A 12,461-nucleotide genomic window follows, 5' to 3' on the forward strand; every position below is an offset into this window, starting at 1 on the left:
TGTGTGTGTGTGTGTGTGTGTGTGTGTGTGTGTGTGTGTGTGTGTGCTTGTGGGGGGGGGGTTGAGAAGAAACCCTCTTCCTCTACCTCCCCCATGCCTAATCTAACCCAGCTATGCCCTCCGCCAACCCCCTTCCCCCCTTCTCCCTCTCCATCTATGCTGGAGCCTATAATCATTGAGGCGCCTGTCTGAGGTTAAGTGGTAGTCTGGCTACTGAAAGGGGGTTTGGGGGGCCGGCAAAAGAAATGCCAACCTAACGTCAAGCTGCCCCCTCCCTTCTAGCCTAAAACTCTTTCCTCTACCCCCTTCTCCCAGTATCAAGATGGGTCTGAAAGGGCAATGGTGTTTTCCTTGGTCTGGTCCTCGGAGGCAGCGAGGGAACCAAAGGGGAACAGGTACTGAGTACTACTAGAGACGAGGAGGGACTAAAAAGAAGAGGGAAGAATATACAGGTGTGGGTGTGGATGGAGGACATTGTAGTTTAAGAAGACAAAAGATTTGGCTAACTCCCTATCTCCTGTCTCCCCTTTGTCACCCCAACTTCTTCATCTCTGGAATTGAAAGGGCAGCGGCTGATTAAGCTTTTCTCCTATTCCCTTTTTCCCTTAGCCCTGACTTTGGCCTCCCATCCAGACTCTAATCAGGCCAGGGGGCACCCCCTGCCTGGAGGAGGACCCCCTCTGGGAGACAGTGCCTACTTCAGCAGCAAAGCTCGACTCTCCTTCCGTCACCAGCTGCATGCCACAACTTCGGCCAACGACTCTACCAACTGAAGTCTGGTGGGGACTGACAACTCCTAGGTGGCCGTCAAATCCTGACCTTACATGTCCCACTTCTCATTAAATCTATCCATTGATAGCCAGGTTTGTGTCAGTATTTCGGGAGGGATGCACCCCTAGAAATCACCTTTGCTGAGTGACAAAGACGGAGATTGGACCTAGTGATCACTGCTACTAAACTAGGTGTTGCCGGTAGGAAGAAATACAGGGGTAGGGGGCAAGTGGGGAGTGGGCCGAGATAACGCAGATAACTCAGCAGGGGAAAAAACTTGAAAGTATGTTGACTTGATAACAACGGAATCTGGCAAGACAAATCTCCTAACCAGCAAAGATGTAGGGTTCTTCACTTAGTTCAATTCCTTCCTCCTACTTAATTCAGCTAGTTTCCTGCTCAATTCCGGGAAGCCTTCTCCACAGCTATTGGGTGAATCATCTGGGACACGTTATTTGTGAGGATGTGGAATCACCCCTCATTTCATATGCCCAAGGTCTCCGTAAATTGATGTCAGGGCTACGTGGGTTTGTCAAGTGGGGTTTATAGCTTAACTCCAAAGTTTGCCTCTGGGCACACTGACTAGTTCTGAAATTGACAAACTTGCCTTAGTATATTCCTAGATAACTGGGAAATACATACAGTAGATAGAAGGGGAATCGAGCATGAGAGAACCTGGGACAGGGAGGGGCCCAGAGTTGGTAGTTATTGTGGATTAGGATTAGCACCCTCTCTCAGACCTCTACTAGGAATCTTAGGACCTACAACAGGTCTCAAAGCGGAATCGCGCACAGGGTTTATGGGATCATAGGACATCTAGCTCTTAAGCACAGAGCTGCCTGTTTGAGATAAATTGACACTTATATAACATGTAAAGATTTGCAATTTTTTTAGGTAGAGTATCTTTTGATCTGATCTAACTACCCACTAATGTAGGTACTATTTTCTCTATTTTATAAATGAAGGAGGGAATTGTAGCACAGATTACCAAATAGTTCAGAACACTTGTGACACACAATGGCTGTGATTTTGGGCGAGTTACTTAACCTCAGAGGTCTAGGCAACTAAGACTAAGCAGAGAAAGTGCCAACCTGCACTGGTAGTTTTCTCATGTTTTTCCTGTAACTAGCAAAATCACAGGTCCAGTCCTTGTCCCTATCCAGATGAGCAACGGTCACATAGCTAGTAAGTGTTTAAAGTGAGTTTTGAACCCAGGTTATCTCCTGACTGAAGCACAGAAAGATTAAGTGACTTGCCCAGGGTCACACAGCTTGTGCCTGTAGGTAGAACTGAACTCAGGTTTTCCTGACTCCAGGCCCAGTGCTTTATGCACTGCATGACCAGGCCCATTGTTCTTTCCACTCTACCTGCTACCTCTTGAAATGACTAGATAGGTCTCCCTGAGGTGTGTATCTTCATGTCCTCTTCCCCTCTCCCTTTATCAATTCAATCATGTGATTCAGTATATGTAAAAAAAAGAAAGGGTGGAAGTTCACAAGGGGAGGCTGAATGCACTGGTAGAAGGGAAAGAACACAGAACTTGATCTCCTAAGACCTGTGGTTCAGTCCTCATTCTATCCCTTACTTCGACTTTTAGCCCATTTCCCCCCCCCCATACAAAGGGGATGTACTTGATAAAGTTCTTCCCAGTTCTGACATTATGTGGCTTTTAGAGGTGACTACTGTCCTGAAAATAGACTTGAGACTAGAAGGGTTTGGGTGTCTAAACCCCTTTTCTTCCCAACTTAAGTAGAATGAGAGCTGCTCCAGGGTAGGACTCTTGTTCCTTTTACCTCTTTTGCGCCTATTCTTCTGATTCAAAGGAATCTAGCCTCCCCCCCTCCCCCAACCCTCCCAGGGATCACAGCCTGCAATGGTGATCTCAGCACAGACATCTACAGAAACTGAAAAAGGGGTGGGGAAAGGGGAAAGAACCAGACATACAAACTCTCCCCTTGACCCATAGTTTATTGAATCTCGGGTATATCTGAGGATGGCTTATCATTAGGTAGAGGGGGAGGTACAGAGAGAACACGGAGGTAGCAGATCTCAAGCTGAAGGATATGTGGCAGCAGGGAATCGGGGAAGCTGGTCCCCCATAAGCACCTGCCGATCCACTCCTTTCTCTGTAATCGATGCCAATCGGATTACGCCACCACTTGAGCCATCCCGATCCATGGCCAAAGCAAGAGCTGGGGAAGAGAAACAGCAGGTTGAAGAAAAAAAAAAAAAGGAGGAATACAGGAGCCAAACCTGAGTTGGTAAGAGGAGAATAAACAGGCCTAGAAGTCAACATCCTCACCATTGGCAGTGAACTGAAGACACTGCTTTTCATTCATACCCTCTTGATAGGAGGCATCAACATAGCCATAGATGTAGGAGCTACCTGAACCCCCAATGGAAAAAGGCTGCCGAACCATCATACCTCCCATGGGTACTGAGTACACCTGAAAATGGGAGATACAGGAAAGGAAAAGTTAGTACACACAGACACTGACAGGAGGGAGGGAGGGTGGGTGGGTGAGTGTGGGGAGAATCATTTAGGAAGATTCAATTGTAGAGAGACTGGAAATAAAAAAGGGAAAGAAATGAAAAGGGAGACCAAAGTATAGACTCAGATGACATACAGGAAGTGGCAGTGAACTGATACCAAAGAATATCACTGTACTGAGCTAGGCTCTCGTAAGTAGGATTCAGGCATCTAACCTGCCCCCCCTCATAGGGATCCCAGCCAGCGACGATGATCCCAGCCATGAGATCCTCTCGGTAACGATAACACATCTCCTTGAAGAGGTTAGCAGCTGTGTGGACCAGGGGAGGTTCATTCAGTTCAATGCTACGAGGGTCAAGGTAAGGAGCATTGGTGCCCGATTAACTCAGGTGTGAGCCCCTCTCTCCACCCCCAGATCTTTCTTTCTTCAAAAGGCTCAGGCACCTGCCTCCCTGCACCCAACCTGTTGCCACCTGTGGAAACTTAGCTGATAGGTGACCGCATCCGCCACGGCCTGGGTGTCCGCAGCTGACCCCGAACGGCAGCAGAAGATCCGGTCGTGGATAGGGGTCAGCTTGTCTGTAACTCGGTTGGCAATATACGACCTGCACAGGAAATGGCAGTCAAGGAACCCGGGGCAGAGCTCACGGGGACTCCTTTGCGCTCCCCCTCCGCAGGCTCAGGGAAGGGGGTGTCCAAGCCCATCCCCAGGCCAGATAAACACAGGAGGACTCACCCGGTGGTTGTCCTGGAGTCGGCTCCAAGGACCACGCCCCCATCAAACTGCACAGCCATGATAGTGGTCTGGGGGCAACAACAACGACAGCTAACATTTATACAGCCCTACTGTGTGCCAGGCACTGTGCTAAGCGCTGTGCAAGCCTGGGAGGCTCCAAGTTTTACCCTCTTCACCCATGCCCAAGACCTCTCTACCCCCCCCCCGAGTACCCCAGCTCCGGGTGGGGGGTCTGCCCCAGCCTCCCCTCCCATTACCCTTCCAAGTCCCCCCCCCGGTTCCCAGCGTGCTCCGCGCCCCCGCTATCCCAGCATTCCACGCCCGAAGCCACCACAAGGACCACTGGGATGCGAGCCCCGTGAGACCCCCACGGAATCTTGGGGCTCCCTCCCGCCTCCCCAGGCTGCTTCCCGAGGTCCCCATCAGCCCCGCGCACTCCACACAGCTCTCGCTCTTTCTCGCCCCAGCCCGGCCTCACCCCAGTGGAGACGCCCCGATCCCCCCAGTCCGGGGCGAGGCCCATGGGCCCATAGGCTGGGCCTGAGCACGCTCCGCGAGCCCCCACTAAAGACGAAGCCATTGTTCTGTGGTTCTGGCAGCCTAGGCCCAGCGTGGTCGGAAAGCACCTGTCGCAAAGTGCTCGGTCACCGCCCCGTCAGAGCCGGAAAGCGGCACCCGCCGGGAGGCCGAGCGTGAGGATCCCCGCGCGCCGGGCCGTCGTGTGACGCTAAACGGCTGCGCGCAGCTGCGTCACGCCGCAGGGGGCGGGGCTTTGTGGCTTGTCCCCTGTCACGAGGCTCGTTAAGCTTTTAGAGCTGCAGCCCTTCGGTATGAGTAGGGCAGCAGATTAAATAAGGAGCTGAAACTCAGACGGCGTCTCCTATCAGCCTCGGGAAGGCTTATGGAAGATGTCCGGCTGGCCCTAGGCTTTAGAGCTGGGGAGCTTGGAGGTTTAACGCATTTTTATCTTATAAAATAAAATTTTATTTCAGTTTTTAAAAAAACGTACTTCAAAAATATTTATTTGTTGAAAGATAAATTACATATCGTTCTTCCAATACCAACAGTCATCGGCATATTTCTCCCTTCCCTTAACACAAAGGAAAAAAACAAAAAGAAAATTAAGCAAAGCCAATCTGTCCTCTGTAGAATTGTGTACCCAATAGTCCCCCGCCCCCGCCCCCGCAAAGAAGGGAAGGCAGCTCCCGAATTTTAAAGAAAGGGAAAGGGGCTCCAGCTCCTCTGGTAAGGACTCATGCAATAAAAAATTGATAGGAAAACTGGAAAGCAGTCTGGCAAAGGTTAGGTATTGTGAACCATTTTGAGCCCCTCATCACCTAAGAAAGGCCTAAAACCTGGATTGGCAAATCAGGAGAAAGACATTTTGGCCCCCTCTGAGCTTAACCTACCATAATGCTTCGTGTGCTCTGGCATAACACACATGCTTTGCTTTGTTCGCTGAGTGAACCCAAAATGCCCCTTCCTGTGTCAGCAACTACAAGGCCAGATAAAGCTGACCAGGAGCATTCTTCTGTTTATGATTGCCCAGGATAAGGTGCCTTGAACCGGACACTATCTTGAGTAATGGGGCTTTTCTTATCTTGGTATTTTATGGACGCATGTAGTCATGTTAATGATAAAAGAAACACAAACATCCTGGATCTATAATTTCAATTGACACCTTGACATTTTCTTATCTTACTGTATTTACAACCTATTCTATTAAGAAATTTCTTTCTCATACTATGGTTAACCCATATGGAGACTATAATTTTGATTGACAGGCATCTTGAGTTGGAATTGTCCCAAGTGTATAAAGGGTCTCCTTCAGCTTGTTTTTACCTCTGAGTTCAGAAATATTTTCTGACTCCTATACAATGCATGATTCTCTGGCTTAATGAGAATAAATAAACAGGTTATAGCACATCTACAGCCTGATTCTATTTGTTCCTTGTTCAAACCTTTGGTAAGGTGAGCCTCGTGTTTATTCTCTGGACAAAAAATAGGGAGATCCTGTTCTGTTAGTTATTAGGACAGACCTTTGGTTAAGGGGGAAACTGATTCTGTTTGTTTCTTTGGACCAAACCTTTGGTAATGGTTGACAGTATATAGACCAACACTTCACACTATACAGGGTGTCCCAAAAGTCTTAGTTCAGTTTTAAGCTTTATTATTTTCATGAAGACTTTTGGAATATCCAGTATAACAACATAAGCTCCAAATGGATAAATTAGAGGAGAATAGTAATAATAAAAATTAGAGGAACAAAGAAAAAAATTACCAACTCTAAAAAGGGATGGTCATGAAAGATCACAGAAGGTAAAAGACATTGTTGATTAAATGAAGTTGAGAAGTTTTTGCAGAAATAAAACTAATGCAGTTAAACTCAGAAGGAAAAGTTAACTGAGAAAAAATATTTGGTAGAAGTCTTGTGTCCAAGTTATATGAGGAACTGATTGAAATGTATAAGAGCTATTCCCCAATAGATAATTGGCCAAAGAAATGTAAGCTATAAACAAGAACATGAAAATATGTTCCAAATTACTAATAATTAAGGAAATGCAAATTAAAATTACTGAGGTTCTGCTTAATACCCATCAGACTGGCAAAATTGAGGAAAAAGGAATGTGATAATTGTTGGAAGGTTTGGGAGGAGGCATTGTTGATAGAGTTCTGAATTGGTCCAGCTATTCTGAAAAGTAATTTGGAACTATACCTCAAAAGTCACTAAACTGAAAATACCATTTGGCCTGTACCCAAACTCTATCAAGGAATGAGGAAAATGACCTATACATACAAAAACATTTATAGCAGCTCTTTTTGTAGTGGTAAAGAACTGGAAACTAAGGGGATTACCCATTAATTGGGGAATGTTTGGACAAACTATGCTATATGAAGGTAGTGGAAATCTATTGTGCTCTAAGAAATGAAGAAAGAGACAATTTCAGAGAAGATATTACATGTACAGTAACAACAGCATTGTAAAGTCAAAAATTTTGAAAGACTTTAAGAACTCCAATAAACTCCAGTGACTATCCTCAATTCCAGAGCACCGATGATGAAACATGTTACCCACTCCCTAACAGAAATAAGACATAATTTAGGGACATGCCATATTGAAATTTGTTTTGTTTGACTATGTATATTTATGACAGAGGTTTTGTTTTTATTTTTTTGTGAGGGAAAATTGAGAGGGAGAGAAGATCTAAGGATATGGTTGACAAAAAAAAGGAGGGTCATTAAAGCATTTCTTTTAAACTTACAGAAGAAAACAGGCTAGGAAAATTCATAGAAAAGCAGAACAACTTTAAAAGTTACATGTTGAATTTATTTTATACTTAGAAAGCAAGCTGTATGTAAGATTTAGAGTTTCATACACAAGTCCTCTTTTTCTGGTCTACCTTGTATATGAGAATGCTAATTTTAGTTGTATTGGTTAATGTTAGATTTTTTTAATTGGAAAAAAAAAAGAAAGACTATTCAACAATAACAACAACAGCAGATAAATTAAGGTCAAGTGAGAGTGTCTTATTGAAACTGAATTTTCTTTAAGAAAAATTCTGTAATCTGGAATCCTTAATCTCTAAAAAATTGACTTCCTGGTGATGAATTTGTCTTGGCCCCAAGAGTTGATGGGGACAGTCCACCACTACAGAAAGGGTGCTCACATAAATTGTGTAGGGAAGTAATCACCTTTTGAAGCAAGAATATTCAAGAGTCTCAAAAGCTCCACACTCAAAAAAAAAAGCTCCAAACTCCATTCCATAACCAGAAAGAAGTCTCTGGGGTGGAGGCTGGACTCTCCCAGCCCATCCCATCCTATAACTTCTAAAGATGGAATTCCCCTGACCATCTCTGCTCCTCTCTCTATCATCTGTCTCCTCTAGGGATCCTCCCATGTCCAGCCCCTTCACCCAAACTATTAGGCTCCATCTAAAACACGTACATACATTTCCTCCCCGGTAGTGAGGTGGGAAGAAGACCTGAGTGTTCTTTCTCATTCTGCCACTAATTGTTTGTGTGACTGTTGCTGGCAGTTTCTCCATCTATAAAATGGGTGTATGGGATATTTGCCCTCCTTCATCTGTAAAATGAAGAGGGTCAGACTAGAGAGGTTTAGGGAAAGGCAGCTTCAATTTCTAGTTCTGGTCTAATCATTTACACCGTGACCTTGAGCAAGTTAAAACTCCACTTTCTTCATCTGTAAAATGGGAATAATACCTACCTTGTCATAACTTTTAAAAAATGTAACAAACATTTATTAAGGGCCTACTGTAGGCTGAACCTCTTTATTGTGATAAGACATAGTTTGGATAAGTATATACAGAATAAAGATAAAGAAAATAAATACAAATACAAGATAGAGAGGGAGGGCACCAATTCTAACCTCATTCTGCTTAGAAATAGCACATTCCCAGATAAACTATAATAAACAGTATGACATTAATTGCACTACAGATGCAGAACAAATTGCTTTATGGGGTTCAAGAGTAAAAAGGTCATTATTGCCTGGAGGAATTACTCAGCTTATCCAAAACAGAATTCACTATCTTTTCCCCAAACCCACCCCTCTTCTAAATTTCCATGTTTGGGGGATCAAGGTGTCTCAGTAGATAGAGTTCTGGGTCTGGAGTCAGGAAGACCTGAGTTCAAATTGTACCTCTCTCAGATCTTTAATAGCTGTGTGACCCTGGGCAAGTCACTTAACCTTATGTTTGCCTCAGTTTCCTCAACTTTAAAATAATAATAGCACCTATATCCCAGGGTGGTTGTGAGAATCAAATGAGATATTTGTAAAGTACTTGGCACAAGTGACTGACACATAATAAGTGCTACAGAAAAATACTAGCTATTATCATTTCTGATGAAGGCATCACCATTCCAGCATCCCAGATTTGTAATTTTAGTATCATCCTGGATTCCTTATTTTCCCTCATCCCACATATCTAATTAGTTGCCAAATCTTGTCATTTCTTTTTTGTTGTTATTTAGTGGTTTTCAGTCTTGTCTGATTCTTCATGACCCCCTTTTGGGTTTTCTTTAGCAAAGATACTGGAATGGTTTGCCATTTCCTTCTCAGGCTCATTTTACAGACAAGGAAACTTGAGGCAAACAGGGTTAAATAACTTGCCAGGGTGACATATCTAGTAAGTATCTGAGACCCAATTTGAACTCAGGTCTTCCTGACTCCAGGTGAAATGCTGTATCCACTTCACCACCTAATAATATCTCTTTAATTGTGCCCTTTCTTTGTACCCACACAGCTACAACCTTTAGCTCCAGCCTCTCCACCCCTTACCGAGACTATTTCAATTCCCTTTGAATTGATCCCCACTCCAGTCATCCTCCATATAGCTGCCAAAGTGATTATCTTTTTTTTTTTTTGGCTAAGCAATGAGGTTAAGTGACTTGCCCAAGTTCACACAGCTAGTAAGTGTTATGTGTCTGAGGTTGAATTTGAACTCAGCTCTTCCTGAATCCAGGGCTGGTGCTCTATCCACTACGCCACCTAGCTGCCCCAGAGTGATTTTCCTTAAGGCAAATCTCCAAGATCTAACCAGTTCACATTCTTACTCAATAAACTCCCATGGTTCCTTATTGCCCCTAGGATCAAATGAAAGATCTGTTTCTTTTTTAAATTCCTCCGGGACCTGGCTCAATCTATCTTTCTAGCATCCTTGTATGTTACTTCCTCACTTATATTCTGTATACTTCTCTGTGCTCTTCACAAAAGGCACCCTATCTCTCTTTTCCCTGCCTTAGCACTATGGTGCCTCCCACCTGCAATTCACTCCCTCTTCATCTCAGCCTCATAGATTCCCTTTCTTGTTGTTTAGGACTCAGCTCTGGTATCACCCTCTACATGAAGCCTCTCTTGGTCGTTCCCCCCACCCCCCCAACTGCTAGTGCTCACTCTCCCTCCCTTGCTTTTAATTACTTTGGGGGTTGGGGTTTTTATATTTATTATCTCTATTATTATGTATTTATTATTCATTATACATATACTTGTATATGTTGTCTCTTCCATTAGAATGTCAACTCTTTGTGATTAGGGTTTGTTTCACTCTTTGTATTTGTATCCCCAGCACCTAGTACAGTGCCTGGCCCACTGAAGGCAATTGTTGATTAGGAAAAAACTGCTTCATAGAATATAATCCTCTATATAAATGTAGACTGTTATCCCCAACTGTCTCTGCTTGTATAGACACATGTAACTCACACCTTGGAATGACAGATGCTAAAAACATTTTATTTACCCTATGTCCATCTTTCATATGATGTTCATGAAAGATGCAAATGGAGGCTAAGAGTTTGGGTTCCAGGGCTGAGAGGGAGTGTCAGTATGGGAGAGAGGAGGTGCTTAAGGAACTGAGTGCTGCTTCCGATTGGCTTCCTCTCTCCTACCCTTCGGTTTCCACGCTGTAGGGGAGCACAGAGTTCTTCCAGTGGCCCTGCTACCTGTCCCCAGTAGGCTTCAGAGTAACTCTCTCGGTCAGCAGCCCCCTTTCAGCCAGCAGCCCTTGGGTGCGGTTGAAGACAGCCTCCAGCACATCAGCTACCTGAGACAGGGCTTCCTGGGCCTCCTGCTCACTGTCTCCTGGGCATACCAGCGCCAGTATTTGGCTCTGACTGGGGAAGGCGAGGAAGGCTAGGTTTGCTGCCTGGCGGATCAGCCACGGGTGGTGGGGGCTCAGCACACTCTGATAGGCTTCCCTACACAGAGTCCCCATGTTTGTGTTCTGAACTCTGGCGATGCCACCCAGGCAGAGCTGGGCCCAGTGAAGGGCTCGGTGCAGAAGCACCAACGTATGGAGACCAGAAGAATGTTTAGATGGATCCTGCTCCCAATCAGCCATGGCAGAGAAGGTGTGATAATGGGTGGAGTAGGGGCCTTGGGAATAAGACTCGAGGACTGAGAGTTTTGCAGAGGCTTCCTGGGTGGCAAAGGTAAAGAGGGTGCCCAGGGGGTCCAGGAGCCTACAGGTGAAAGAAAGGAGATGGAAAAGAGAATGAGACTTTGCCAGGGAGGCAGTCAGTCAGTCTCCAAGCATTTGTTAAACACTTATGATATGCCAGGAACTGCCCTAAATCTTGGGATTACAAAGAAAGACAAAAGGCAGTTCCCTGTTTTTTGTTTTTTGTTTGTTTTTGCTTTTTGGTGAGGCAATCAGGGTTAAATGACTTGCCCAGGGTCACACAGCTACAGTTCCCTATTCTTAAGGAGCTCCCAGTCTAATGGGGGAAATAACATGGAAGCAATCATGTACAAAGAAGCTATATTCAGGATAAATGCTAGAGGCGAAGGCTCTAGCAATTAATCTGGCAGGGCTTCTTGTCGAAGGTGGGATTTTAGCTGGGATGAATGATTCAAGGGCTGTACTCACATGACCAGTTTCCTCCATCCATCCAGAAACTGGGGCAACTGTAGGTCTCCCTCAGTTGTTAAACTCTTTCTGAAAGGCCTCACCATTTGGCCTGGCAGCTTGTCTGGGCCCAAGCAGTGAAGTTCACCAGATTTCAATCCAGGCTCCACCTGTGGGAACAGATCTGGCAAGAAGGGTAGGGAATTGAGGGCAGCCTAGGCCTCTGAAGTCTGATTTACATCCTTCTAACCTTAACTCCACCCCTCCCATCTCCTGGAAGAAAGCAAATGATTCCCTGTGCTGGTGCTGCTAGTTCTTCTGTTCTGGTCTCCTCTGAGTTCCCCAGATTTAACAAAAAATGTAGGCCCCATGATTTTTTTGATGGTAATGGTTCAGTTGATAATTCCTTAGACCAAACATTTGTTTTTTACTATTCTCTAAAATATGTTACACAGAAATAAATAGGAAAGGTAGGATTTTTTAAAAAGACAAACTCTTGGCCAGGGCTCTTACCTGGGAAGTCAAGGACCTCTCTGGAACACAGAGCTCAACCCTGAATCCACAGCCTTTGAGCTCATCTTCTGGGGAGGGGAGAGGGTGGTGGTAAAGGGGCACACACCAAGATTTCTTAGGGAGTGGGAGCAAAGAATTGGGGATGGTAGAATGAGATTCTGGGGAAGTGGGGGTACGTAAGTAGACAGTAACTCACTGAGCTTCTCTCCCGTCAGATAGAACAGCAACATGAAGATGAAGATGGTGAAGGGAAGAGCATATCTGAGCCAGTGCCTAGGGGCCCAAACTTTAGAATCACGGGGCAACAGCTTTAGTTTCATGGTCACTGTCCTGAATCACTGCCACCTCCCCAGCCCCTCTGGTCAGTACTGGTGTCTCTGACTCCTGGGTAGGTGGAGAAGACTCAGCCACGCCTTGGAGTGAAGGGGCTAATAATTAAGCTTTCTTTCAGTCCCTACTGGCCTTTGACCCAGGGAAGAGTCCAGGCCAGTAGTAAAAGGAAATAGTGTCTCTCTGTAATCCTGTCAGACCCCTCCAGCCCTCTTTAGGGATCCAGGCCACACGGCCAAACCCTGAAATGTCCTTT

At 45.3% G+C, this 12,461-nt stretch overlaps 2 protein-coding genes and 1 long non-coding RNA gene across 3 annotated transcripts in view; 1 reads left to right on the forward strand and 2 right to left on the reverse strand.

Annotated features, from left to right (window-relative positions):
* The window catches only part of LOC114039427, a 1,121-nt gene extending 259 nt beyond the window's left edge, over positions 1-862 (forward strand). The window contains exons 2-3 of the long non-coding RNA XR_003568671.1: positions 316-395; positions 610-862. This is a non-coding gene — a long non-coding RNA (uncharacterized LOC114039427). The remainder of the gene's footprint in view (positions 1-315; positions 396-609) is intronic.
* Positions 863-2,721: 1,859 nt separating this feature from the next.
* PSMB6 (proteasome subunit beta 6) lies at positions 2,722-4,677 on the reverse strand. The gene is made up of 6 exons (XM_027857147.1): positions 4,477-4,677; positions 3,999-4,066; positions 3,736-3,867; positions 3,478-3,607; positions 3,074-3,218; positions 2,722-2,963 (listed from the first exon to the last, which is right to left on the reverse strand). Exons 1-6 carry the CDS (start codon positions 4,576-4,578, stop codon positions 2,821-2,823), a joined length of 720 nt encoding a protein of 239 aa, XP_027712948.1. The 5' UTR covers positions 4,579-4,677; the 3' UTR covers positions 2,722-2,820.
* Positions 4,678-10,234: 5,557 nt separating this feature from the next.
* GLTPD2 (glycolipid transfer protein domain containing 2) lies at positions 10,235-12,225 on the reverse strand. Its single transcript, XM_027857255.1, has 3 exons — positions 12,072-12,225; positions 11,384-11,546; positions 10,235-10,976 (listed from the first exon to the last, which is right to left on the reverse strand). The coding sequence occupies exons 1-3, from the start codon at positions 12,193-12,195 to the stop codon at positions 10,454-10,456; spliced, it is 810 nt and encodes a 269-aa protein (XP_027713056.1). The 5' UTR covers positions 12,196-12,225; the 3' UTR covers positions 10,235-10,453.
* Between the last annotated feature and the right edge of the window lie 236 nt (positions 12,226-12,461).

This window comes from Vombatus ursinus, unplaced genomic scaffold (assembly GCF_900497805.2).
Source record: "Vombatus ursinus unplaced genomic scaffold, bare-nosed wombat genome assembly UNPS02011916.1, whole genome shotgun sequence".
Classification (NCBI taxonomy): domain Eukaryota; kingdom Metazoa; phylum Chordata; class Mammalia; order Diprotodontia; family Vombatidae; genus Vombatus; species Vombatus ursinus.

Bases quoted from the DNA above. Each gene is read 5' to 3' on its own strand.
- PSMB6 (XM_027857147.1), bottom strand. From the start codon at position 4,578: ATGGCTTCGTCTTTAGTGGGGGCTCGCGGAGCGTGCTCAGGCCCAGCC. The intron at 3,868-3,998 runs GTGAGTCCTCCT...TTTCCTGTGCAG, and splicing joins GACTCCAGGACAACCACCGG to GTCGTATATTGCCAACCGAG. The intron at 3,608-3,735 runs GTGGCAACAGGT...TGACCCTCGTAG, and splicing joins TATCAGCTAAGTTTCCACAG to CATTGAACTGAATGAACCTC.
- GLTPD2 (XM_027857255.1), bottom strand. From the start codon at position 12,195: ATGAAACTAAAGCTGTTGCCCCGTGATTCTAAAGTTTGGGCCCCTAGG. The intron at 11,547-12,071 runs GTGAGTTACTGT...CCTTCTTGCCAG, and splicing joins TCTGACGGGAGAGAAGCTCA to ATCTGTTCCCACAGGTGGAG. The intron at 10,977-11,383 runs GTGAGTACAGCC...TTTCACCTGTAG, and splicing joins GGATGGAGGAAACTGGTCAT to GCTCCTGGACCCCCTGGGCA.